The 23,447-nt window shown below is 52.4% G+C and overlaps 1 protein-coding gene across 6 annotated transcripts in view; it reads left to right on the top strand.

Moving 5' to 3' along the window:
* The window catches only part of LOC125441207 (SCO-spondin-like), a 125,733-nt gene that overhangs the window by 49,247 nt on the left and 53,039 nt on the right, over positions 1-23,447 (top strand). For 4 of the 6 annotated variants that reach the window (XM_048511616.1, XM_048511615.1, XM_048511617.1 and 1 more), the window contains 21 exons: positions 535-687; positions 1,553-1,693; positions 2,843-3,025; positions 3,184-3,334; positions 4,492-4,651; positions 4,766-4,820; positions 5,462-5,584; positions 8,140-8,358; positions 9,890-10,020; positions 10,348-10,489; positions 12,169-12,333; positions 13,853-14,036; positions 14,772-14,826; positions 15,800-15,851; positions 16,282-16,402; positions 16,981-17,203; positions 17,659-17,800; positions 18,190-18,612; positions 19,358-19,507; positions 20,046-20,216; positions 22,231-22,395. In XM_048511616.1, coding sequence (XP_048367573.1) covers positions 535-687; positions 1,553-1,693; positions 2,843-3,025; positions 3,184-3,334; positions 4,492-4,651; positions 4,766-4,820; positions 5,462-5,584; positions 8,140-8,358; positions 9,890-10,020; positions 10,348-10,489; positions 12,169-12,333; positions 13,853-14,036; positions 14,772-14,826; positions 15,800-15,851; positions 16,282-16,402; positions 16,981-17,203; positions 17,659-17,800; positions 18,190-18,612; positions 19,358-19,507; positions 20,046-20,216; positions 22,231-22,395 — 3,309 coding nt within the window. The remainder of the gene's footprint in view (positions 1-534; positions 688-1,552; positions 1,694-2,842; positions 3,026-3,183; positions 3,335-4,491; positions 4,652-4,765; positions 4,821-5,461; positions 5,585-8,139; positions 8,359-9,889; positions 10,021-10,347; positions 10,490-12,168; positions 12,334-13,852; positions 14,037-14,771; positions 14,827-15,799; positions 15,852-16,281; positions 16,403-16,980; positions 17,204-17,658; positions 17,801-18,189; positions 18,613-19,357; positions 19,508-20,045; positions 20,217-22,230; positions 22,396-23,447) is intronic. The other 2 variants (XM_048511614.1, XM_048511613.1) reach the window with 2 other exon arrangements.

Genomic DNA, 23,447 nt, shown 5'->3' with positions numbered 1-23,447 from the left:
GGGTGATTTTGCCACGTGATTTTTGCCTTAGTTACGCCCCTCCTCTCAGCAGTAGCGCGCAGAACTTGAAGCAGTCTAGCAGGAGGTGCGGTGTCGCGTGGCAGCCCGGCGCCTGCAGTGCATTCTGCTATTTCCACCCAAGGACGAGCGCAGCTGCTGCGTCCTTGCCACAGCCTCCTGTACTCCCAGGGAATGCTCCCACCCTGGAATGCCCAGCCACGCCCGTGGTGCTCTCCGGCCCAGCTCCCATTGCTGGCGCTTCGGCCTCACAGTTTGAATCCCACCACCATGGGAACCTGTTACTAAAATTTTTGGATCCCACCACTGATAGGGGAGCAGAGCCACCTGCAAGCCAGATTCACTTCTACACCCAGGAACCAGAATCCTTACCTTCTGCTTGCCTGCGCATCCTTGAACATCCTAAAAACCAATATGGTTTGCCACACAGTTTTTAAAGACACCCGAGGAAGGACTGTTATCAGCTTGTTCCAGCCTCGACCTCTCCTTCACTGTCCAATTCCCTCTTCCGTACAGTGGACGGCACATGGAGCGAGTGGACAGCATGGTCGAACTGCACCCGGGACTGCCGTGGGATGGTCATGCGACAGCGGGAGTGCCTGCCCCCCCAGAATGGGGGCCGCCACTGCACAGAGACACCCGATGCTTCGTCCAGCACCATCGAGATCAGTGAGTTAGTGGTGGCGCCCGGGGCGGGGAGAGTTGGGGAGATTAAAGCTGGGCTCCTCCCTGAGGAAGGAAGAACCCAGTGAGGCATTCTAGCAGACAGATAGTGGAGTGAAACAGTTTTCTGTGCCTTCTGAGAAGCCAACAGCGATCCTTCCTTTCAGGGACCAGAATCCTGTTTTCTAGCGCAAGATGGTCCTCTCCACCACCCGGGTGGGCAATCTGCCAGCAGGTTGACTGACAGAATGTCACTGCTTTGCTTGGGTTGCAGACTCAGCACAGCAAAAGCGAGATGCTGACCCCAGACAAAGTCCCAGGGACCCCAGGTTGGCTTGAACTTTCCCAATCTCAGAAGCTAAGCAGGGTCAGCCCTGAATAGCGTTCGGGTGGGAGATCTCCAAGAAAGTGCAGGGTCACAGCACAGAAGTAGGCAGTGGCTGGTCTTGCCTGGACCTTGATGGCCCCGGCTAGTCTGATTTTGTCAGCTCTCAGAAGCTAAGCAGGGTCAGTTCTGGACAGTATTTAGATGGGAGACCAGCCATAAATATCCTTAGACGTAACTGCCTAAGGAGTGGATCGTGGTGACCTCACTTCTAACCAAACGCCACGCAGCTGTGTGTGACGCTTGGCTGGTAGTGAGTCCTGCCTCGTGATTTGCCACCGTCTCACGCTGGGCATCCAGGATCGTTCCCCCCACCTTCCTTCCCAAGGTCTGCAAGCCCTGGGAAGGGAGGTGGGCGGAGCCCCTCCCAGCTCTATGCAGCATCCCTTTCCCGTTCTCTGCCTTCCTTTGTTTGCACCCCATCCATAACCTTCCTGGGGTCGGCATTTCAACACCATTCCCACTCTCCTGCTTCCACATCCGCAGAGCCGTGTCAACTGGAAGGATGCCGCAATGCTTCCACCTGCCCTGGGGAACTGGTGAACCGGAAGTGTGCGCCCTGCCCCACTTCCTGTGCAGAGCTTTCCAGCCGAACCAGGTGCAAGAAGGACCGATCTTGCAGTCCAGGTGAGTGGAGGGAGAGGCCAGGCAAGAAAAATCACAATATGGTGACTGAGCCTGGTCAAGAAGACACGAGGTGAAATCCAGGGCTGGGCGTATCCTATGACTGCAGCACGCAAGCCCCAAATATGATATGGGAAACCTAAGACTCTCCACTGTTACGTTTGTGAGCTCCCAGTCCTTAGGCTGTGTGTGACTTTTTATTGTGGTCAGAAGATACGGTTTCTCCTTCAGATTAATTATTTCTTGTCACGGGCAACCTTGTGCATTTCACGGGGGCATCTTAGGTGGATATTTTTTACCTAATATCTGCATCGAATCCCAAATTGACTCAAATACCGAGTGGAAATGAAAAACAGAGGTGTGTTATTGTGGTTGTTACCACCATCACCACTAATCATCATCACCACCATCATTATTGTCATTATTTACAAAATTTGTATCCCACCTTTCCGCCCTTCCAAAGGCCACCAAAAAAATGAACTGCATGATAAAATCTTATTTAAAAACCATTAAAATCAACCAGTCACACATCATTAAAACAATAAAAAGCAGAGTTCAAATATATACAAAACATAACAGCAGTCATTAAAACGTTGCTTAAGAAGGAGGGATCATTGAGGGAATGTCAAACAAAACAAAAAAGTCTTCACCTGCTCAATGAAAACAGAACCCGCAATGCTCAAGGCCAGTGGTGGGATCCAAAAATGTTAATAACAGGTTCCCATGGTGGTGGGATTCAAACTGTGGCGTAGCGCCAATGGGGCTGGGCGGGGCACGACGGGGGCGAGGGCAGGCATTCCAGGGGCGGGGCATTCCTGGTCAGGGCTGTGGCAAGGACGCAGCCGCTGCACCGGTTCTTGGGCGGGAAACAAATGCACGCAGGTGCAGGCTGCCACGCACACTGGTGCACCTCCTGCTAGACTGCTTCAAGTTCTGCGCGCTACTGCTGAGAGGAGGGGTGTAACTAAGGCAAAAATCACGTGGCAAAATCACCAATTAGTAACCCCCTCTCGGCACACACAAATAATTAGTAACCTACTCTCGGGAACCTGTGAGAACCTGCTGGATTTCACCTCTGCTCAAGGCCCTTCTGTCCTTCCATTGGTGTATATCTGAACATTGTCCCCCCACTGTGTCTTCCCCACTCCACAGGGTGTTGGTGTCCCGAAGGTCTGCTTTTAGATAGCGAGCAGCGTTGTGTGCGCCCGCGGGAATGCCCTTGCCAAGTGGAGGGCACTCGCTACTGGCCGGGCCAGCTAGTGAAGGTCAACTGCCGTATCTGTACCTGCCAGGATGGGCAGATGAAGCGCTGCCGACAAAACCCCGAGTGCACAGGTGGGCAGGGTCGGTCCTTCCCCTTGGTGGCTGCTCCTGATTCCTAACGGGAGGATCCCTACACACCTCAGCCCTTGCGGGGGAACATTGTGCCACAGGTCTGGCTCCATCCACATGGGGCAGAGAGGGGGCTGCCACACTCTTCTTCCCTCCCACAGTGCATTGCGGCTGGTCATCCTGGTCCCCGTGGGGCGAGTGTCTGGGTCCCTGTGGGGTGCAGAGCATCCAGTGGTCCTTCCGCAGCCCCAACAACCCTAGCAAGCATGGCAACGGGCGCCAGTGCCGCGGCATCTACCGCAAGGCCCGCAGGTGAGTTGTCAGTGGAGGGGACGGAGGCCAGACACACAAGCCCCTCTGGGGTCAGGAAAGAGGGGCAGAGTGCTTCTGGGGCTGAGAAGTAAAATCTCTCCCGAGTGGGAAGTGGGTGGCTGAGACCTCTCTGGTCAGAAGAGAACTAGTAAAAAGCCAGTTTCTAACACCCAGAGTGTACTGTGGGGCTGCACTCTGTCTTAGGGCTTGGACAGGCTAGACTACGGAATCTTGCTGCATCTATAAAACGGTGCATCCTCCATTTGCCTCAGCAGCATGCAGCAGAGACATATGGGGGCCAAATGGCGCCTGGAGGCAAAAACCCCTCCAGCCGCCCCACCCCCATGGAGAACCGCTTATTTGCAGCCCCTCTTCCCAGCCCAGTAGCTGGGGCACCAGTTTCTCTCTTCTCTTCCTGGGGAGCTCGGTATTAGATTGCTATATCCCAACACATAAGAGACACGCACACTGCTTGGCGCACACTCACGCCACAAAGTCCACAAACGGTAGACAGGGAGGAAAAACAAGCAAGCAAATCCCTGCAGGGCTCGTGGCGGCAGCTGCACACAGAGCGCATCTCTCCTGCATTTTCTTAGAACAGCCCTGCGAGGTAGATCAGGCTGAGAGTGTGTAACTGGCCCAGTGTCAGCCAGCAAGGGCTTGAAAGTGGGTCTTCCCTCTGACCCGGGCTGACCCTGTCACCACTACGCCACACTGTCCCCATTTGGCTCTCACAATTGCTGTGAGCCCAGGATATTTTTGCAAAGAGCCAGAAGAAGGGGGGGGGGAACTCTGTTCATGTAGCGTAGTTGGGGGGAGGCAGAGGCTGGAATGAGGGTGGGGGGTGAGGAGGAGAGTACAAGTGGCAGCAACAAGCACTCCAACCCGAGGCAGAATCCTCCACCAGCACTGGGGGCTCAAATGTGCTCACCTCAGGTTAGGGAATTTGTGGAGAGCTGGGGGTGGAGTTTGGGGGGGAGGGGACCCAGCAGGGATGTGATGCCACAGTGTCCCCTCTCCAGAGTAGCTGTTTTCACTAGTGTGGGGGGAGGTATGGGACTGCCCTCTGCTGCCTGGAGAGCAGTTGCCTTTCCAGAACTCTGGGCCCCACCTGGAGGTTGGCAGCCTTGGCACAAACGCCTCTCTCCCTTTCCCAGGTGTGAGACGGAGCCTTGCGAGGAGTGCGAGCACCACGGCCGAACCCACGCCATCAGCGACCGCTGGCGGTCCGGGCAGTGCCGGGTGTGCCAGTGCCTGCCCAACCTGATGGTGCAGTGCTCCCAGTATTGTCCCTACAGCACGGTGGCCTGCCCCGAGGTGAGCGCAGGGCCCTGGAGACCTCTGTGGCCCTGAGCCTGGTCAGCTCACAGGGCGGGGTGCCTCTGAGCATGTGCCAACTACCCCAATGAATCTGCTCCTTTTTTCCTGCAGGGGCGAATCCTCGTGGAGGGCCAGGGAGAGATTTGTTGCTACTGTGTGGAGGCTGGTGAGTCTCTGAACTGGGGGAGGATTCTTGGCGGTTGCTTTTTTGTTCCAGACAGGGAGGGGGGCAAACAGTGAGTTCCCGTTCACTGTGTGCCACTTTGAAAGGGAGATCTAGGTCAAGGTGACCAGACATCCCGCTTTTGGCGGGACAGTCCCACCTTAAACCAATTTGTCCCGCATCCTGCGGGTTTCTTTTACTGTCCTGATTTTTGGAAGGCTGCCGCACTGCCATGTGGGGCGCTCCCTTTTTCCCACCCTGTGACAGGGTGGGAAACAGGGGAACGCCCCAGAAGGCAGTGCAGCAGCCTCCCGCGCCAAACAGGGAGGAACGCCCCAACAGGGGAATGCCCCAGGGGAACGACCCAAACAGGGGAATGCCCCAAAAGGCAGTGCGCTCCTGCGGCCGTGCCTGCGCGCCCACCCTGGTCCCGGTTTTAAAAGGTGACAATCTGGTCACCTTAATCTAGGTGAGCTCTATAAAACATTCCTCCTTGAGTGGCCATTGCAAGTAGGGAAGAGGGCTTGGTTAAAATCCCAAACACTCCCAAAAGTTCTCACTGTCCTACAAGAGTGATAGCCCTCCACCCGCCCTGGTTAAGAATGACTGCTCTGTCTTGTCTTCCTGTTCCCCTCATAACTTAGGCGAGAACCGAACAGCAACGCCCACAGAGGCAGGAGTCACACCCCTGGGGTCCGGCGGGGCCAGCCCAAGTGGCGTCACCACACCTGTGCCACTCAGCACCTTCCCTCTGCCCCTGCTTGGTGGTGAGTTTCTGCAGTGCATGTTGGAGTTTACTGCATAGAGAATCAGCTGACGCACTGATTAAAAGGGTAGAAGGTAAATGTTTATTAGGAACTACATTTAGGATAGGAAAGAGGGAAAAATAGCAGACTGCTACCTTGCTAGCTAGGAAAAGTCTCTGCAACTAACATCCGAGAAGGAGCAAGATATTACAGTGTCAGTCTAAGAACAGACAAGAGGTGACACAAAATGTTGGAGGGGTCACTAACTTTACAGCCCTCTCTAGCGGACGCCTTGCCTGCTGGGTCTTCTCCTCAGTTCCTTTGCATATTAGACATTGCTGCATCCAACAGTACAAGACCTTCCAGGATTCTCAGGGTATTTAAAAATCCAGAGGCTGCTCAGAGGCTCATGTCACATCTGAGGGTCAGTTCATCTACCCACAGACTGCCCCTAGAGACAGTATTGGGGCCTTCAGCCTGCCTGGGGCAGGAACAGCTCTGCCACAGCTTGATGGTCCCAGAGGGGGAGTGGAGAGGCCTAATCTCACGCCCACCCCCTTTTCCGTGGAATTCTCTTCTGAGTAAGGCCTGCTGGGTCCTCCTGAGCCTGGGGAGTTTTGGAAACCAGCAGAAGGCTCTTCCTTATGAGGAGAGGCTGCCGCGTTTGGGACTCTTTAGTTTGGAGAGGAGACGTCTGAGGGGGGATATGATTGAAGTCTATAAAATTATGCATGGGGTAGAGAATGTTAACACAGAGAGGAATTGTTCTCTCTTTCTCACCATACTAGAACCAGGGGGCATCCGTTGAAAATGCTGGGGGAAAGAATTAGGACTAATAAAAGGAAACACTTCTTCACGCAACGTGTGATTGGTGTTTGGAATATGCTACCACAGGAGGTGGTGATGGCTACTAACCTGGATAGCTTTAAAAGGGGCTTGGACAGATTTATGGAGGAGAAGTCGATCTCTGGCTACCAATCTTGATCCTCCTTGATCTGAGATTGCAAATGCTTTAGCAGACCAGGTGCTCAGGAGCAGCAGCAGCAGAAAGCCATTGCTTTCACATCCTGCATGGGAGCTCCCAAAGGCACCTGGTGGGCCACTGCGAGTAGCAGAGTGCTGGACTAGATGGACTCTGGTCTGATCCAGCAGGCTAGTTCTTATGTTCTTATGTTCTTTGAGAGAATCAGTGGGGGGGTCTCCTGTCAGCTGCCCAGTGGTTGACTTGTGTACCTGTGTGGGTTTCCTGAGGTTCACAATTTCAGAGAGGATCTCACAAGCAAGAGGGCTGGGACTGATGGGACACTGGAGAGCAAGGGACAGGGGAATGAAGGAATGGACTCACCAGCCTTCCCTGCTCCTTCACGTTTGTCCCGGCTTGTTGGAAATCCTGGCAGCTATCCCAATTCCCTGCTCACTGACTACTTCCCTTCCCCTCAGTCCCCAAGAGTGCCAAAAACAAACTGGAGGACAGCTGCTCCCACCAGCGACCCTGAGAGCATCTCTTGCTAAATTATAGAGTTGCACTAAATTATAAACACTTTGTGCCCTTGTAGCCATTGAGAGGCTATGTGCCCAGTTGTTCCGTCTGCCCACTTGGCTGTTCAGAGCTAGCACGAGGGTGATCTATCACAGCTTTGCTCTCTTGGGTTAACACACTCCTGGCATGGCAAGCTAACCCACAGTCCTTCCCTGTTAAACACTTCAAACAGCAAGACAGAATTTGGCCTGCTGGGTTTCCAGAGATCAGGCTTAGAACACTCAAAATGTAAGGGTTTAATAAATGAATAAAAACTACACATGTGATCAGTTCAAGCATTCAGACTGAGCAAGAGCACAAAGAAAAGGTGGCAACATGCAGTTTGCTTTCCGCCTACTGAAAGCTGACTGTAAAATGAAGTTCATGTGGAACAGGTTGGCTTTACTTGAAGTTGCAGTGGCTGACCTTAGTACTGCTGGTTGGGACCTCTCTCTGTTGATACTTCCAACATGGAGAAGATGGAGTCCCTGGGACGGTAAAGGCTTCGTTGTTCCTAGCTTGTGCTCCCATGTGAAGAGCAAGACGCAAGTGAGGTTCTTCGATATGTCCAGAGAATTTATTTAATGTTACTTTATTTTCAATTTCTATCCCGCCCTACCTCAGCAGAGCTGGGCTCAGGGGGGCAAAAATCGATAATATCATACAACATAATAATGTAATGCAGAATAATTCCAATCCACCCCCATACCGTTAAAATTAATAGAATAAATATCTACTATTGGACTCACAAACAATTTGCATTGTAAGTTAGTATCTCTCCTTGGAAGGAATCCTTTCTCCTCTCCCCCCTCCCAGGTTATTTGGCCCTTCCTGCTGCTAGAGAAAGGGTTTATTTTCTAGCTGCCCTCTTGGCATATGACACCCTTGCAGGGTGTGAGATAGTAAGCTGTCATTTGACTTTAGCCAGAGCCATTGCCATTAATTTTTGGATGGAGGGCATTTCTCCACAGGAAGGAAGTGCTCTCCCAAGGAGCCTGGAACCCTGCTGATCCTGGAGACCCTGCTTACCTGCACCTTCTTCCTTTACCTGCTGCAGATCTCTGCTACAGCCCCCTGGGCATCAGCTCCTTGCCAGACTCCAGTTTCAATGCTTCTTCCCAGCAGCCAGGGAACCTGGCGTATGCTGCTCGCCTCAACCGTGTGCTGCCCAGTTTGGATTTACAGGGGTGGAGCCCCCAAGCAGATGTGTATCCTGAGCTGCTCTCCCGGCCCCCTTTCTTGCATGTGGATCTGGGAGAGCCCAGAAACATTACAGGTAGGGGCCCAGTCATGCAGGTTGGATGAGGGGAGCTGAATCAGGTGCCATCCTCATTTGTCCATCTGGTATCCACAGGGGTATCACCTGTAGACAGTCCCACTCCTCCCCCAGAAATGCTATCTCAAGGGCATTATAGCAGAATTAGGAGCTAGTCATGCTTGGAGGTGGGGGGCATCCTCAGGGATCAAGGTACTGAATGCAAACCTTAGGACAGTGGTGGCGAACCTTTGGCACTCCAGATGTTATGGACTACAATTCCCATCAGCCCTTGCCAGCATGGCCAATTGGCCATGCTGGCAGTGGCTGATGGGAATTGTAGTCCATAACATCTGGAGTGCCAAAGGTTCGCCACCATAGCCTTAGGATATTGAACCGGTCAGTATTGGCTCTTTAAACGGTGGGGCTTGACAGGGGTGGGACTCAAGTAAGAGGACCAATTCTCAACCATGACTGAAAGGAGCCTCCATGTTCTGAGCCCCAGCACCAGGAGTCCGCATCAGAGGAAGGCCTCGGCCTCACCTGCCCTGTGGTTGGACCTCCAGAGGAACTGGTTGTCCCCTGTGTGAGATGGGATGTTGGACTAGATGGACTCTCACTGGTCTGATCCAGCAGGGCTCTTCTGAGGTTCTTATGTTCTTAACATCTTGGACTGCCTAGGAAATGTAAAGTGAAGATTCCTGCAATCTCAGTTTTCTTCTGTTTAACTCATTGAAACCAGCTCCCTACATTTGGAAATAAAAAGCCCACGTCTTTTAAAAGCCCATGTATTTCCCTTGAAAATGGTTATAGCGGAACACCAGGAAGCTGGTGAAACCAAACTTACATGGAAGGATCAAACCCCTTTTCTTCCTGCATGGGCCTGAGGCAAATAGAGGCTGCAGAATCCTCCTCCCATTTACACTGTTGAATTGTTGAACTGAGAGGTGTGAACCTTTTTGTGTTTGAGCTCCGATACTGCTGAGCTTCTGGCTGCTGTGCATCAGCTCTGCCTTTTCAACCTGTTCAAGGAAAAAAGAAACGGAAACTTTTGCAAAGGCAGATTATGCCTGCAGCACTCCAAGGACAGTTAGGGCTCCCACCCAACACGAGCAGCAGCTGAGGGATAACGTGGGCCTGGAGCAGAACCTGAAGTGGAGGGGGAAGCGTGGCCTGTGGTCTCTGTGCCTTCCTGATGGGTCTTCCGGGGCATCTGGTTGGCCATGGCTTTAAATGGCTAGATGGACCCACCTGGGGCTGATCCAGCAGGTTTGTTCTGATGTTGGTATGATCTCCCCAGCTGCCCTCTAGGAAGGCTGAACAGCAGCCGCTTGTGCTCTGGACCCAAGAGCGTCCTTGCTTCCAGCCTCTCAAATGCTACCGCCAGGCCACACTGACAAATCCGCGGGGAAAGGGAGCTCAAAGCACTCTTCCTCCTGTGTCTTGCCCTGCGCCCAGAATTTGTGAGAGGATCTGCTTCAGTGTCTTTGCGAGAGTCAGGTCAGGAGCTGCCTCGACCATGGCAACGGTGCCCTGTTTTGTCCTCCTGCAGGGGTAGTGGTGCAAGGGGCCGGATCCTCTGATGCCTACGTGACCAGCTTCTTCCTGCAGTTCAGTCCAGATGGTGTGAGATGGCTTGACTACTCTGAGATTTCCCCCATGCATGGCAGACCTACACCAAAGGTGCCAGATAACTTTGAGGGGGGGTGGGGGTGGGGATTGATAGTGAGTGATGGCTGCTATTCCATGCAGGAGTGCAGTACCAGAAAACTATGACTTTAGTCCCCCATGTGCGTATTTCTTTCTTTCAAATTTTTGCTATATTTGGCCTTTATTGATTCGGGAGTGATATTTTGAAAACCTTGTGTGGAGGCCATGTTAAGGCAGCCAGGGGCCTTGCAGGATCTTGTCATGGGGACAGGTGTGTTGGAGTGTGCCGGACTTAGCCTGGATGTGCAGGCGTGTTCAACAATGCCAGAGTGTTCTCAAACTACCTCCACTTCTGTCTAGCTTTTCGAGGGGAACTCTGATGATTCAACCCCTGTAGTGCGGACCTTCCAGCACATGATGCTCGCCCGGCATGTCCGCATCTTGCCTCATGACTTCCACAATGGGATCTTCCTGCGCATGGAGTTGCTGGGCTGTGGGAAAGGTGAGATCCCAAAATTTAAGCTGCTCATCATCATCATCATCATCAACAACAACAATCTTGACTGATTCTCCTATTTAAAAAAGCAAGTTCAAACATCTGCTGTAAATTATCCTCTAGATTTGCCTTCTCCAACATTTTGGCACTATAGAGTTTTCTTCATACCTGGTTAGCTGCTTTCACAGAATATTTCTGCTCTCAGCAGAGGAGCAGCAGTGGCGTAGGAGGTTAAGAGCTCATGTATCTAATCTGGAGGAACCGGGTTTGATTCCTAGCTCTGCTGCCTGAGCTGTGGAGGCTTATCTGGGGAATTCAGATTAGCCTGTGCACTCCCACACACGCCAGCTGGGTGACCTTGGGCTAGTCACAGCTTCTCGGAGCTCTCTCAGCCCCACCCACCTCACGGGGTGTTTGTTGTGAGGGGGGAAGGGCAAGGAGATTGTCAGCCCCTTTGAGTCTCCTGCAGGAGAGAAAGGGGGGATATAAATCCAAACTCTTCTTCTTCATGCCTCCCACAGGGCGTGTGCTGATTTACAGCTTAACACAAGCACAGCCTCACTTTCTCCAACAGTAGATGAGAGAACATACCTTGCTTTTGCATCATCCATTTTGAAGTCTCTCACCATCTTTTAGACAACACTGCCAGAGTAAAAAGTTATGCTTTCTGAGAGGAGGCAGCAGACTGGGGCAGGCCATCGGAAAGGGGGCACTCGCAGATGTAGAGGGTGAGGCGTCTTCATCTCCCATCGATGACATCTTGCAGCCTCTCGGAGGCTTTTAATAAGTGTCCCCCGTTTGTAACCGATGGTTACAGCCAGTAGCACAGAGTAGAGGGGCTTGAAGTGATCCACACCAAGTTAATCCAAGCAGGCAGGAGGAGGGGAAAAGACTCAGCATCTCCCTTTTTGGAAATTAAATTGCTCAAAAAAGGGTCTCTTCTCGCAGAGGAGACAAACCTGGACAAACATAACCTTTGCGGGTGGGCATGTGCAATTAGCAGAGTTTAGGAGATACCAATAAAGACCCAGATACTGATAAGTTGCTTCATATAAAAGTTTACTAGCTAAAAGTTTGTTCTGATGTTTGTTTAGTAGCTAAAAGTTTACTAAATACTGATAAGTTGCTTCATATAAAAGTTTACTAGCTAAAAGTTTGTTCTGATGTTTGTTTAGTAGCTAAAAGTTTACTAAATACTGATAAGTTGCTTCATATAAAAGTTTACTAGCTAAAAGTTCTGATGTTTGTTTAGTAGCTAAAAGTTTACTAGATACTGATGAGTTGCTTTATATAAAATTTTACTAGCAAAAAGGGAAGGGTAAAATGGAGAAAAACAATAAACACTGTACTGCACTGTAACCTATTTACAGTTTTGTCTCAGCACATGGTTATCTTAGAGATCATCTGCCTCATCTAAGTGAGAACAAAGAAAACAGGTTAACTTTATAACTTCTGGTATTTGTGCTCACAGACATGTAACAACTGCTATTCAAACTGGCCAATAGCTAATCAATAGGTCAACTCATTGGAATGCAACCTCAACATCCTGTTTACACACAAACAGATAATTAACCCTTTCATGACTGGCTGTGACAGACACTTGCAAATACCAACAATATCCCTCTTCTAAGACTTATTTCTCACGGTTGCCATTTCAACTCATGAAGCACAACCACCTTCCACAGTGTCTCCAGAGCTCCCTGGAACCCCAGCTCAAGTGCCAGGCGGGAGACTTTGCCAGCTGGGTGAGTTCCATTGCCGGAATGGACGCTGCATCCCTGCAGGGCCTGACGGCGCCATCTGCGATGGAGTCAACGACTGCGGGGACTTCTCTGACGAACTGCGTTGTGGTGAGCAGCAAACAGGCTTGCGGGACCCAAGGCCAGTAGGAGGAAGAGCAGGAATGCCCGAGGGCTCCCTCACACCTGCACTTGGCAGCTGCCCGTGCAAAATGTTTTATGTGTACACCTAAAATATATAAGGAAGGTTTCATCAAGAGTGAACTATTCAGTCTGTCAACTAACTTTGCAGGCAAAGAGCTGGATTTGAATCCAGCAGTACCTTACAGACCAGCAAGATTTTTTAAGGCGTAGGTTTTTGTGAGGCAGAGCTCCCTTTGAGATGGAATACTGGTTTTGTGACACCCTTTTGGGAGAAGGGCCATAGCGCCCACTAGTGTTTAACCTACAAGTCTAATAGATACTTTTGGGATACTGAAGGGTTAGATCCTGTGGACAATTTCTATTAGAAGGGACACAGTTTTAAAGGGGACTTCCCAAGCAAACACTTTCTGATTACATTAGAGAACTCAGCGGTTTTCCAGATAAATTCAGGAACTACAATTCCCATCAGCCTCTATCAGCATGGCCAATTGACCATGCTGGTAGGGGCTGATGGGAATTGTAGTTCCTGAACATCTGGAGAGCCGCAGGTTCCCTACCCCTGGACTACACCTAATGCTGCTGTTCCTTGAACACCAGGAGAAACGTTTTGAGGATCACTGGGGCTACGGCATGAGAGGAGAAGTGAGAAAGTCACACTGACAAAAATCCCTTCCATCCACAGAGGTTGGTTGTGGAATCCAAGCCAAAGTTTCGCATAGAATAAAACCACCACCACTACTACCCCTCTCACACACACATGCTTTCAGCTCACTTGCAAATACCATCCCCCTGGGAATATATGCCTTACATACAATTATGGACAACTGGTTGTGCTATGTGGCTATGAACACTCTTTCAGGGAGTGGCAGTGTGGTGGTGAACCCCAAGGGAACCCTTTTCAGGCACCTCAGGGTCATTGTTGAACTTTGCTGCTCCGTGACCCCCTTGCCCGTTGGGACTCTTTAGTTTGGAGAGGAGACGTCTGAGGGGGGATATGATTGAAGTCTATAAAATTATGCATGGGGGAGAAAATGTTGACAGAGAGAAATTTTTCTCTCTTTCTCACAATACTAGAACCAGGGGCATACACTGAAAATGCTGGGGGGAAGAATTAGGACTAATAAAAGGAAACATTTATTCACGCAACATGTGATTGGTGTTTGGAATATGCTGCCACAGGAGGTGGTGATGGCCACTAACCTGGATAGCTTTAAAAGGGGCTTGGACAGATTGATGGAGGAGAAGTCGATTTATGGCTCCCAATCTTGATCCTCTTTGATCTGAGATTGCAAATGCCTTAACAGACCAGGTGATCGGGAGCAACAGCCGCAGAAGGCCATTGCGTTCACATCCTGCACGTGAGCTTCCAAAGGCACCTGGTGGGCCACTGCGAGTAGCAGAGAGCTGGACTAGATGGACTCTGGTCTGATCCAGCTGGCTTGTTCTTATGTTCTTATGCCCACTCTCTGTCTATGCCTGTTGGCAGGAGCTGCCCCATCACTGGAGCCTGCCCCCACACTGGGCTGCTTTCCCTCCCAGTTCCACTGTTCCTTCTCCAATGTCTGCATTGAAGCCTCCCAGAGGTGTGACGGGGCCCCCCAATGCCCAGATGCCACGGATGAGATTGGCTGTGTTCCTCCAAGCAAAGTTCCCCCAGCAAGCACCGCCAGGTAATTCAGAGGCAGAGGGAGTTCAGCGGAGGTGGAGAGGCGGGTGGCCAGCTTCCCCACAAAGTCTTTGGTTGAACTTCTAGGTGCTGAAGGTCCCTGTGAACAGAGGAACAACTAACTCAGCCAGATCTTCCTCGGCTGCTGTCAGCTGGACCTATGCTTGCCAACTCTGGGCTGGGAAATTCCTGGGGATTTGGCGATGGGGTCTGGGAAGGGTGGAATTTTGGAGGAGAGTGGGCTCAGCAGGGGCACGGGGTCCTCCCTCTGCAGCAGCCATTTTCTCCAGGGGAACTGACATTTGTAGTTTGGAGACGAGTTCTAATTCCAGGAGCACTCCAGCCCCCACCTGGAAGTTAGCAACTGCAGCTGGCTCACAGGCGCTTCCTGATTTTCTCCTCTGAAGGCAGAGTGAGGCTTTTGAGAATTGAGATGCCCAAGAAAGGCAGTGGTGTGCCAAGGTCCAGTCTTTGTGTAGTCTGCAACCTGTGGCTCTCCAGATGTTCATGAACTACAATTCCCATCAGCCCCTGCCAGCATGGGGCTCTGTCCACCACAAGCATTTTGTTTTAATCACCGCTGCAAATGTACGCCTGTGACCGAAATTCCATGTGTGGGCAATTTCTTTGCACTTTCCTCCCTCGTTTCCCAGAATTTCCTCTTCCACAGTGCTTAGTTCCACAGTGTCATTTTCAGTGCCACGAGAATAGTCACTCTTCCCTTCAATGTCTCTTTCAGCCCGTGGACCCGGGAAAGGCAGCCGTGGAAGCCTTCAGTGCCCCACCCAACTCTGGTATGAAGCTGGGCACTGTCCTGGGGGCACAGGACCATGGCGGGAGGGGTGCTCCTGCTTTGTGAGAACGTCTGGCTATCAGAGGAAGCCGAGCAGCGAGGAGGCTTGGTGTAATGTTGTTGTGTTCATACTGCTAATTGCACAGGGGCTGGGGTTAAAGTGGGGGTGGGCTGGCTGTCCCTCCTCCCCCACAACTGACTTCTTGCTGTAGGTACAAGTCTCCGTCTCTCCCCTCAAGCCATCTATCTGCATTTCTTTCTGCTGATGCACAGATCTCCCGTGCTCAGTGAGTCTGCAGGGACTCGCACGTTTGGCCAGACATGGTCCAAGGAGAATTTAGGCTTCCAGGGAGGCAAACTGTAGGGGCCACCTTCAGATATTGGGCTGCGTCGGGGTGGGTTTTATGCCCTGGCTTAGCATTAATGTTTTGTTTTTATACTGATAATGCAATTAACAGTTTTATGATTTTAGGTTATTGTATTGTCAAAGGTTTTCACAGCCAGAATCAACTGGTTGTTGTGGGTTTTCCGGGCTGTGTGATCACAGCCTGGTAGTTCTGTCTCCTAACGTCTTGCCCACATCTGTGGCTGTGCCACGGAGAGAAACACATTGTACTGTCACATGCCCCTGAAAATATCAGGCTTATATGCGGGTGAAATGTCCAGGGCAAAAACTACCAGACCACGGCCGCATAGTCTGGAAAAGCCACAACACCCAATTTTAGGTTATTGCCACAGAGGACAGTGCTGATCTTACAAAAGTCAGACTCATCTCTGGAAGGAGGCCTTGAGCAGACCGGAGTCAGCAAGGGGGCCTATGTGGGAGATGCAGCCTGTCACCTGTCAGGTGTGTGGGAAGAGGTTCAACAAGAAGGAAATCTGAGGGCAGCCCTTTTAACCATACAAAAAGCCTCCAGGCCCTCTGGAGTCCAGACAGACCGGCAGGACACGTCTCCTCTTCTCCATCCTCACAGGTGTCCCCGGGAGGATGGCTGTCTCATGAGGGCCTCAGCCCCACCCCACCAGGTACGGCGCTCTTCTCTGTGCAGATCCCCCCTCCCTGACTCTGCCTACTCCCTCACAGATCCGTGGAGCACAACTTCATTCCCACAGGAGGCATCTTTCCCTGAGAGCGGGCTGGGGGGTTCCAGGTTCAAATTCCTCATCGACACCTTGGCCTCTTTCCCCCACGCCCACCTACATGACATGGATAATAAGGGCTGCTGAAATGAACTTGGTCTGCAGTCCTTGGAGGTCTAAGCATGGAGTGAGGGCAGTGGTGGGATTCAGCCTATTCGCACCTATTCGGTGGAACCGGTAGCTAATTTTTTCCAGTTCAGAGAACTGGCTGTAATCCCACCACTGAGTCCTTTCAGAACCGGTTGTTAAATTATTTGAATCCTACCACTGGGTGAGGGTCTCCCTAAACATTTGTCTTGGTGGACTTCCCACCCAGATCGCTGCAGCGAGCCCCTGGGCATGGAAGATGGAAGCGTTCTCAGCCAGCAACTGAGTGCATCCTCCTACCAGGACGGAAACCCTCCAGAAGCCGGACGCCTCAACACCAGGTCCAAAATGTAAGGGGGTGGTGTGGATTGCCAAGGGGAGGGGGGCTGGCTTTAGAGCAGCGTAACAGCATGACAGAGGAGTGAGGGGGTGGATCAGAAGTCGAGGAGGACACAAAGCATGGGGGTGAATGGAGGCAGGCAGGTGAGGGAGGGCTGGGTGAGAGATGCTCATGGAGGTGGAGGCTGCCATCTTGACGCACAGTTCTGCAGACTGTATGCATATGGTTGCCAACTCTGGGTTAGGAATTGGGTTTGGAGCCTGGGGAGGAGAAGGTCCCAGCACAGTATGATCCCATCGAGCCTCCCCTCCAAAGCAGCCACAGTCTCCAGTAGTCTGAAGATCAGTTGTGATTCCAAGAGAGCCCCAGGCCCCACCTGGAGGCTGGCAACCCCGTGTGTCGTGCATTAGCTCAGGGGGCCTGTTGGAAGGAATGAGGTGAAGGAGTTGAGTCCTGGCAAAGGCTTTGATGCTGCAGCTGCTGAGCTTTCAGGCACTTGTTTGAATGCTGTTCTGTGCCATTTTGGCTTCTGCTCTGTTGCTGGGGCGTGGAATGCCGCTCACCTTCACATCCCGCTCTCCCTTACAGGCGCAACTCAGACACCGGCTGGAGCCCACACCAGGCTGACCCCAGCCCCTACTTCCAGGTGGACTTTCAGCAGCCCACATTCATCACGGCGGTGGTCACACAGGGTGGGGGCGAGACTGGGGGCTTCATCACCCACTACCGGCTGGCCTATAGTACAGATGGCGTCTACTTTCAGAATTATACCGGGGCAAGACCCCGGACTGCAGCCTCCCTGCAAGCCCAGGTATGGTGGCCTGCTTCCTCTTCCTTTCCTGCATCCCCAACCCCTGCCAAGGCCAGGCGGACCCACCCACTCTCCAGGCCAGTAGCTTTGATGCCCTCCATCATCCTGAGGATTCTGGAGCCTCTCAGTGCAGGATGGCCTGGGTGGACCCCTCTTGACATCCCCATCGTTCTAGATTTCCTAGTCAATTTGGGGAGAGAGGCCTGATTAGGGGCCACCCAAACTGTGGCTCCTCCCTCCCGCCTTAAGCTGGGGGAGCAGCCTCCTCTCCAGTCTCCCCGCTTTCAGACCACCTGGATCCCCTGTGGGAAGCAGGCAAGTTAAAACGATGCCCCCAGTAAAGAAGTGCTTCTGCGCCCCCCCCTTCAATCGGCTGAGGTGTTTCCACACCCTCCCCTGCAGGCAGCCTCCCGCCTCCTGCGCTCACTCTTGCCAAACCTCTCTCCCTCTCCCAGGTTCTGGAGGGCAACTCAGACAGGTCCACTCCGGTGCGCCAGGACCTAGGCCTGCCCATCATGGCCCGCCTCCTGCGCCTGGTGCCCACCGCCTATCATGGCAGCATCTCCCTGCGGATGGAGGCGCTCGGTTGCTCCTGGAGTGAGTCGGGGTGGGGCTGTAGTGGGGGCACCTTTGGAATGCCAGTGGCTCCCTTTCTGCAACCTGGGCTGGATCCCGCTGCTTCTCTCCAATGGGTGGGCAGGGAAGCTACACTGTGGATGACATTGGGGGGGCGTGGCCTCCTGGAATTTCAACTGGTCTCCAGACCCGCGGAGGAAATGGCTGCTTCGGAGGGTGGAGCCCACAGCATTGCCTGCCATGCAGGTCACTCCCCAGACTTCACCCCCAAATCTCCAGGAATTTCCCAACCTAGAGCTGGCTGTCTGAGATATGTGGTGGTGCCCTTCCTCCTGTGCTTTGAGGTGGGGGCTGGAATCTAGGCCAGGGCCAGGTTTCTCTCCATGACTTCCTCCTTCATTCTCATTCAGAGACGGAGCCTGTGGTGGATGCAACAACCCTGCACAGCAGAGTCCGAGTCCCCGGGACAGCCGGCACGGAGCTCCCCCACAGGGGGCCAGTGTCCTTCCCGTGGAAGCTCACTGGAACACCGGGCCTGACTCAAGAGTTCCAGCACTTTGGAGTAGCAACCATGAAGCCTGGGGAGTCGTCAGCCCCTGGAACAGGCAGGCCCAGCCCTGAGGTTTCCAGGCAGAGCCAACAACCTACTGTGCCTGCTGCCTTCTCCACCGGGACTTCGAGCCTCTTGTGGCCCATTTCCCAAGGACTGGAGCAGCAGTTGGCACCCACTATGCCAAGCATTGCACCCAGAAGCCCGGGGGCCACAGGGCTGCCTGGATTTCGCACCCTCCCACACCAGCCCAGCCAACCAGAGCTGGGGCCCACATTCTCAGGTGAATGCTGCAACGAAAACTCTGCCATGAAGGAAACACACCCTTGCTGTGCAGCAGAGAAGCCATGCATAATCAGCCTTCGAGTAATCAGAGAAGAAAGCAGTATATAAGCTAAAAAACCCAAATAAAATAATAAATTGGGACAGGGTCAACATTCGGTGGGAAAGGTGATGAGGTAGTGATGGCCACTAACCTGGATAGCTTTAAAAGGGGCTTGGACAGATTTATGGAGGAGAAGTCGATTTATGGCAACCAACCTTGATCCTCCTTGATCTCAGATTGCAAATGCCTGAGCAGACCAGGTGCTCGGGAGCAGCAGCAGCAGCAGAAGGCCATTGCTTTCACCTCCTGCAAGTGAGCTCCCAAAGGCACCTGGTGGGCCACTGCGAGTAGCAGAGAGCTGGACTAGATGGACTCTGGTCTGATCCAGCTGGCTTGTTCTTATGTTCTTAAAGCAAACGTATCTTGTGTTGGGCTTGTGAGGTTGAGGGAAAACTTCTGCGTGTCCTGCCGTCACCCCATGGTGCATCTCTACGGCTGTACCAGAAGAAGGTGGTGGGCGTACTCAGTGTGAGATGGTCACATCAGGGGAAGTGACACGAGTGCATTATGAGCAGAGACAAGATGACTGGACGGGAGGAGGATGCTCTTTTGGCAGAACCTCTGGTCAGGGCTCCCGGCAGTCAGTGACGCCAACCAGAATAAGCATCTTTTCATCTCTCCCCTCTTTACCCCTTGTCCCCAGCAGGTCCCCCTCGCACTCAGAGCCCCGACATGCCCAGGATCCTCTGTACACAGGGGCAATTTGCCTGCGAGGTCTTTGGCTGTGTAGAGGCTGCCTTTGTATGTGATGGCCAAGAGGACTGCCTGGATGGGTCAGACGAGGTGCACTGCGGTAAGCGCCTGGGAAGGGGTGGTGGGCTCAGAGGCAGAACATCTGTCTGGCACACCGAAGGTCCCAGGCTCAATCACCGGCAGCATCTCCAGTTGAAAGGATCAGGTGGTAGGAGATGGGAAAAGCCTCTTTGCCTGAGACCTTGGAGAGTCACAGCCAGTCTGAGCAAACGATACTGATCTTGATGGACCAGTTCAGCCTCATGTGAGAGTCCGTGGCTCAGTGGTAAAACTTGCTTGGCAATGGCATGCAAAAGGTCCCAGGTTCGAGCCCTGGCATCTACAGTTCAAAGGATCAGGCTGTAGGTGATATGAAAGACCTCTGGAGAGTGGCTGCCAGTCTGAGCAGGCAGTGCTGACCTGGATGGACTGAGGGTCTGATTCAGTCCAGGGTGGCCTCGCCTGTTCCTGGCACTCCTGCTGCTGTCTTCTTTGCTGAAGGTGAACCCCTCACAGAAGCTGAGCCGAGCTGTGGGCCGCTGGCTGTCAGTTCTGTTGCTCTGGATGTTTTGCCAAGACTGTGGTGGTTTTTTTGACAGGTGGCCCAACAGCTGCACCCATCCCTACTCTGCCCGCCCTGTTTCCACTGGGCCCTCCCAGCGCCTGTTCCGCTAAGCAGTTCTCCTGTGGCAGCGGGGAATGTCTGTCCCTCGAGAGGCACTGCGACCTTCGCCATGATTGCCAGGATGGATCCGATGAAGCCAGCTGCGGTATGTGTGGAGTGGGGCCTCTTTCCTCTATGCATACATGTGAGAGGGGCCCAGGGCCTGACTCGGGAAGGGGGGCAATTTGCCCAAGCCTCACATTCATAGAGGGCCTCAAATTGTGTAGAATCACAGAGTTGGAAGAGACCCCCAGGGCCATCAAGTCCCCTGCCATGCAGGAACACACAATCAAAGCACTCCTGACAGGTGGCCATCCAGCCTCTTTTCAAAAGCCTCCAAAGAAGGAGACTCCACCACGCTCCAAGGCAGTGAATCCCACTGTCAAACAGCCCTGACAGCCTGAAAGTTCTTTCTAATATTTAGGTGGAATCGCTTTTCCTGCACCTTGAATCCATTACTCCGTGTCCTAGTCTCTGAGGCAGCAGAAAACAAGCTTGCTCCTTCTTTGACATGGCATCCCTTCAAATATTTAAACATAGTGGTATTTACATAAAAACTCCAATCATCATCCGCAACAGAAAAGGGGCATAATCAAAACTCTGACAGATCGTGCAAAACGAATTTGTGAACCTCATCTCCTCCCTGATGAAATCAACCATCTAGACTGGGCTCTGCGGGCTAATGGCTACTCCACTACAGAAATCAGAAGAGCTTTAAGGCCAAGAAAAACCCAGAGGACTGAGGAGAAACAGCCCACCACCGGAAAAAATATTTCTACCATACATCAAGGGAATCACAGATCAAATAGGGAAACTGATGAAAAAGCATTTACCTACAGACATCATCTTCTTCAAACCACCAGAGGAAAATACATAGCAAAATGCTATGCTCAGCAAAGGACAAGAGAGACCCCCTCACTTCTGCAGGAGTATATTGCATACCCTGTAGCTGTGGAAAGGTCTACATAGGAACCACAAAACGCAGCATTCAGACCCCTATTAAGGAACACGAAAGACACTATCGGCTTAACCATCCTGAAAAATCTGCAGTTGCAGAACATGTATTAAACAAAACTGGACATAATATTTTATTTGAGAACACTGAAATTCTGGACAATTCAGAAGCCTACTATGTCAGACTGTATAGGGCGGCCACTGAAATTCACAAACACCAGGACAACTTCAATAAGAAAGAAGAGACGTTATGGACTGATAACCCCACTTGCAATACAATGCACTCAACCACACCTTTGCATAGCAAGTTCCACCCAAACACTTAATGATTGGTTCCCCACCCTGGGACATGGATAATTTACCACACTAAACTTTCCCTTCTCACTTAGACACAGTGTGAAACAGACTTTTCTCTGTGATACACCTCTGAAGATGGCAGCCACAGATGCAGGTGAAATGTTAGGAACAAAATCCACCAGACCACGGCCACACAGCCTGGAAAACACCAAAACCAGTTGAATCTGGCAGTGAAAGCCTTCGACAATACATACCTATCATGTTTAAATATAGCTATCATTTGTACATTTGTTTGTTTTTGGGGCGGGGGGGGCTTTTGGTAATTTCTGCAGTTTGTTTTTATGTGCATCCTCTGTCATCGTTTTAATTTTTTATTCTGGCTGCTGGGGGTGGAGGAGGAAAGTGCCGTTGAGTCGCAGCCAACTTAAGGCAACACCACAAGGTTTGCAAGGCAAGAGGTGTGGCAACCTTGGACTTCTTTGGTGATCTCTCATCCAAGTACTAACCAGGGCTGTACTGCGATATCTTGTTAAGACAAAGAGAGGAGACAACACTTGTGCCCACTTGGAGTGCTGTAGCCCCCCCGCCCTCAAATGTCCAGCCAAGCTGAGTTGCTCATTCCAACAGGCTGACCTGACTAAGCCTCTGAGATCAGATTGAGCTAGTCTAGCCCATCAAGGTCAGGGCTTCTTAGGACTTGGGTCTTCAAAATCTCTAGGTGGTCCAGGGCTCTTCCAAGGGAACATGACTAGGATCATTTGGCACTGGAGAAATAGCTCAGCTTCAGCCCAGGGCAGGACAGGACAGGTGCTTTCCGGTGGATGATGTCCGGGTCCCACCTGCATCCCAGCATCTCCCTTCCTTTTCAGTGGACTGCATCTTGTCTGCCTGGACCGCTTGGAGTGAGTGCAGCCGATCCTGTGGGCTGGGAGTGACCTTCCGCCGGCGGGACTTGCTGCGCCATGCCCTCCCTGGAGGCCAGTGCGACCGTGACGAGTTCGACAGCCGCTCCTGCTTTCACCGGGCCTGCCCAGGTAGCTCCTTCTGCTCCCTCACTGGGCATCAGCAAGGCCCTCTCGGTCAGTGCTGCAAATGGTCATACAACTTTTGCAGGCTTTCTTTAGTGGGAGGGGCTACGGCTGACTGGAAGAACCTCACCTTTGCACGCAGAAGGCTCCCAGTTCTCTCTCTCTCTCTCTCTCTCTCTCTCTCTCTCTCTCTCTCTCTCTCTCTCTGTGTGTGTGTCTCTCTCTCTCTCACACACACACACCCTCGTGCATCCCTAGTTAAAAGGGTCAGACATTAGGTGACCTGGTGAACCTCTCTCTGCCCCAGACCCTGGTGAGCCTCTGCCAGGCTGCAGAGGAGGCTGGACTGGCCTGCATAGGCCAAGGGTGCCAGTATAAAGGCAGCATTATGCGTGTCCAGGCATTTTAGCCTCGTGGTAAACTGTGAAGACTACAAGTCGGCCCAAAATGGAATTCTGCAATGTTAGCCACAGGCCCAGCAAGTTCGACTAGTTAAAGGGTAAGTGGGAAAGTTAACTATAAAGTCCCAAGTGGCCAACCCTTTGGGGGACCAAAGCAGGGCTGGCAAATCTTACAGGTGCAGAAATGCAGGGAGGAGCGATGCTCAGGAGATCAGCCGTGGCAAAACCCTTGTCCAGTGTTGGGCGGAAGCCTTTGCTCACCGCATACACGTCTGGCTGTTCTGAGATGTGTTGGTCAATGGAGGCAGCCAAGCTTGGGCTCTGGCAGGGCTGGACCGAGAGGGTAGAATGGCCACACAGAGCAGCCCCTGCCAGCCTTCCAGGTTGCCCAGACTGCTGCGCTTGGAGCCAGGCTGCAGGGCAAGGGCCCTGGGGGAGGCTCCCTTTTGCTCTGCTGCTGGCCAGGCCCAGCTGACACCACGCAGGGGGTGGAGGAGGAGGGAAGGAGCAAACCACGCAGGGGGAGGAGGAGGAGGGAAGGAGCAAACATGTGTCTGCCTGCTGCCAACACTGCCTGGGTGCAAGACCGCCCCTCCTGCAGGGCAGCCCGTGTACCTGGGGCTGGGCTCAGTTTGCTCCTGGCTTCCAGGGAGCTTC

This window comes from Sphaerodactylus townsendi, linkage group LG11, assembly GCF_021028975.2.
Source record: "Sphaerodactylus townsendi isolate TG3544 linkage group LG11, MPM_Stown_v2.3, whole genome shotgun sequence".
NCBI lineage: Eukaryota > Metazoa > Chordata > Lepidosauria > Squamata > Sphaerodactylidae > Sphaerodactylus > Sphaerodactylus townsendi.
The sequence above is the reverse complement of the archived record's forward strand: the minus strand, read 5'-3'. Positions and strand labels throughout refer to the sequence as shown.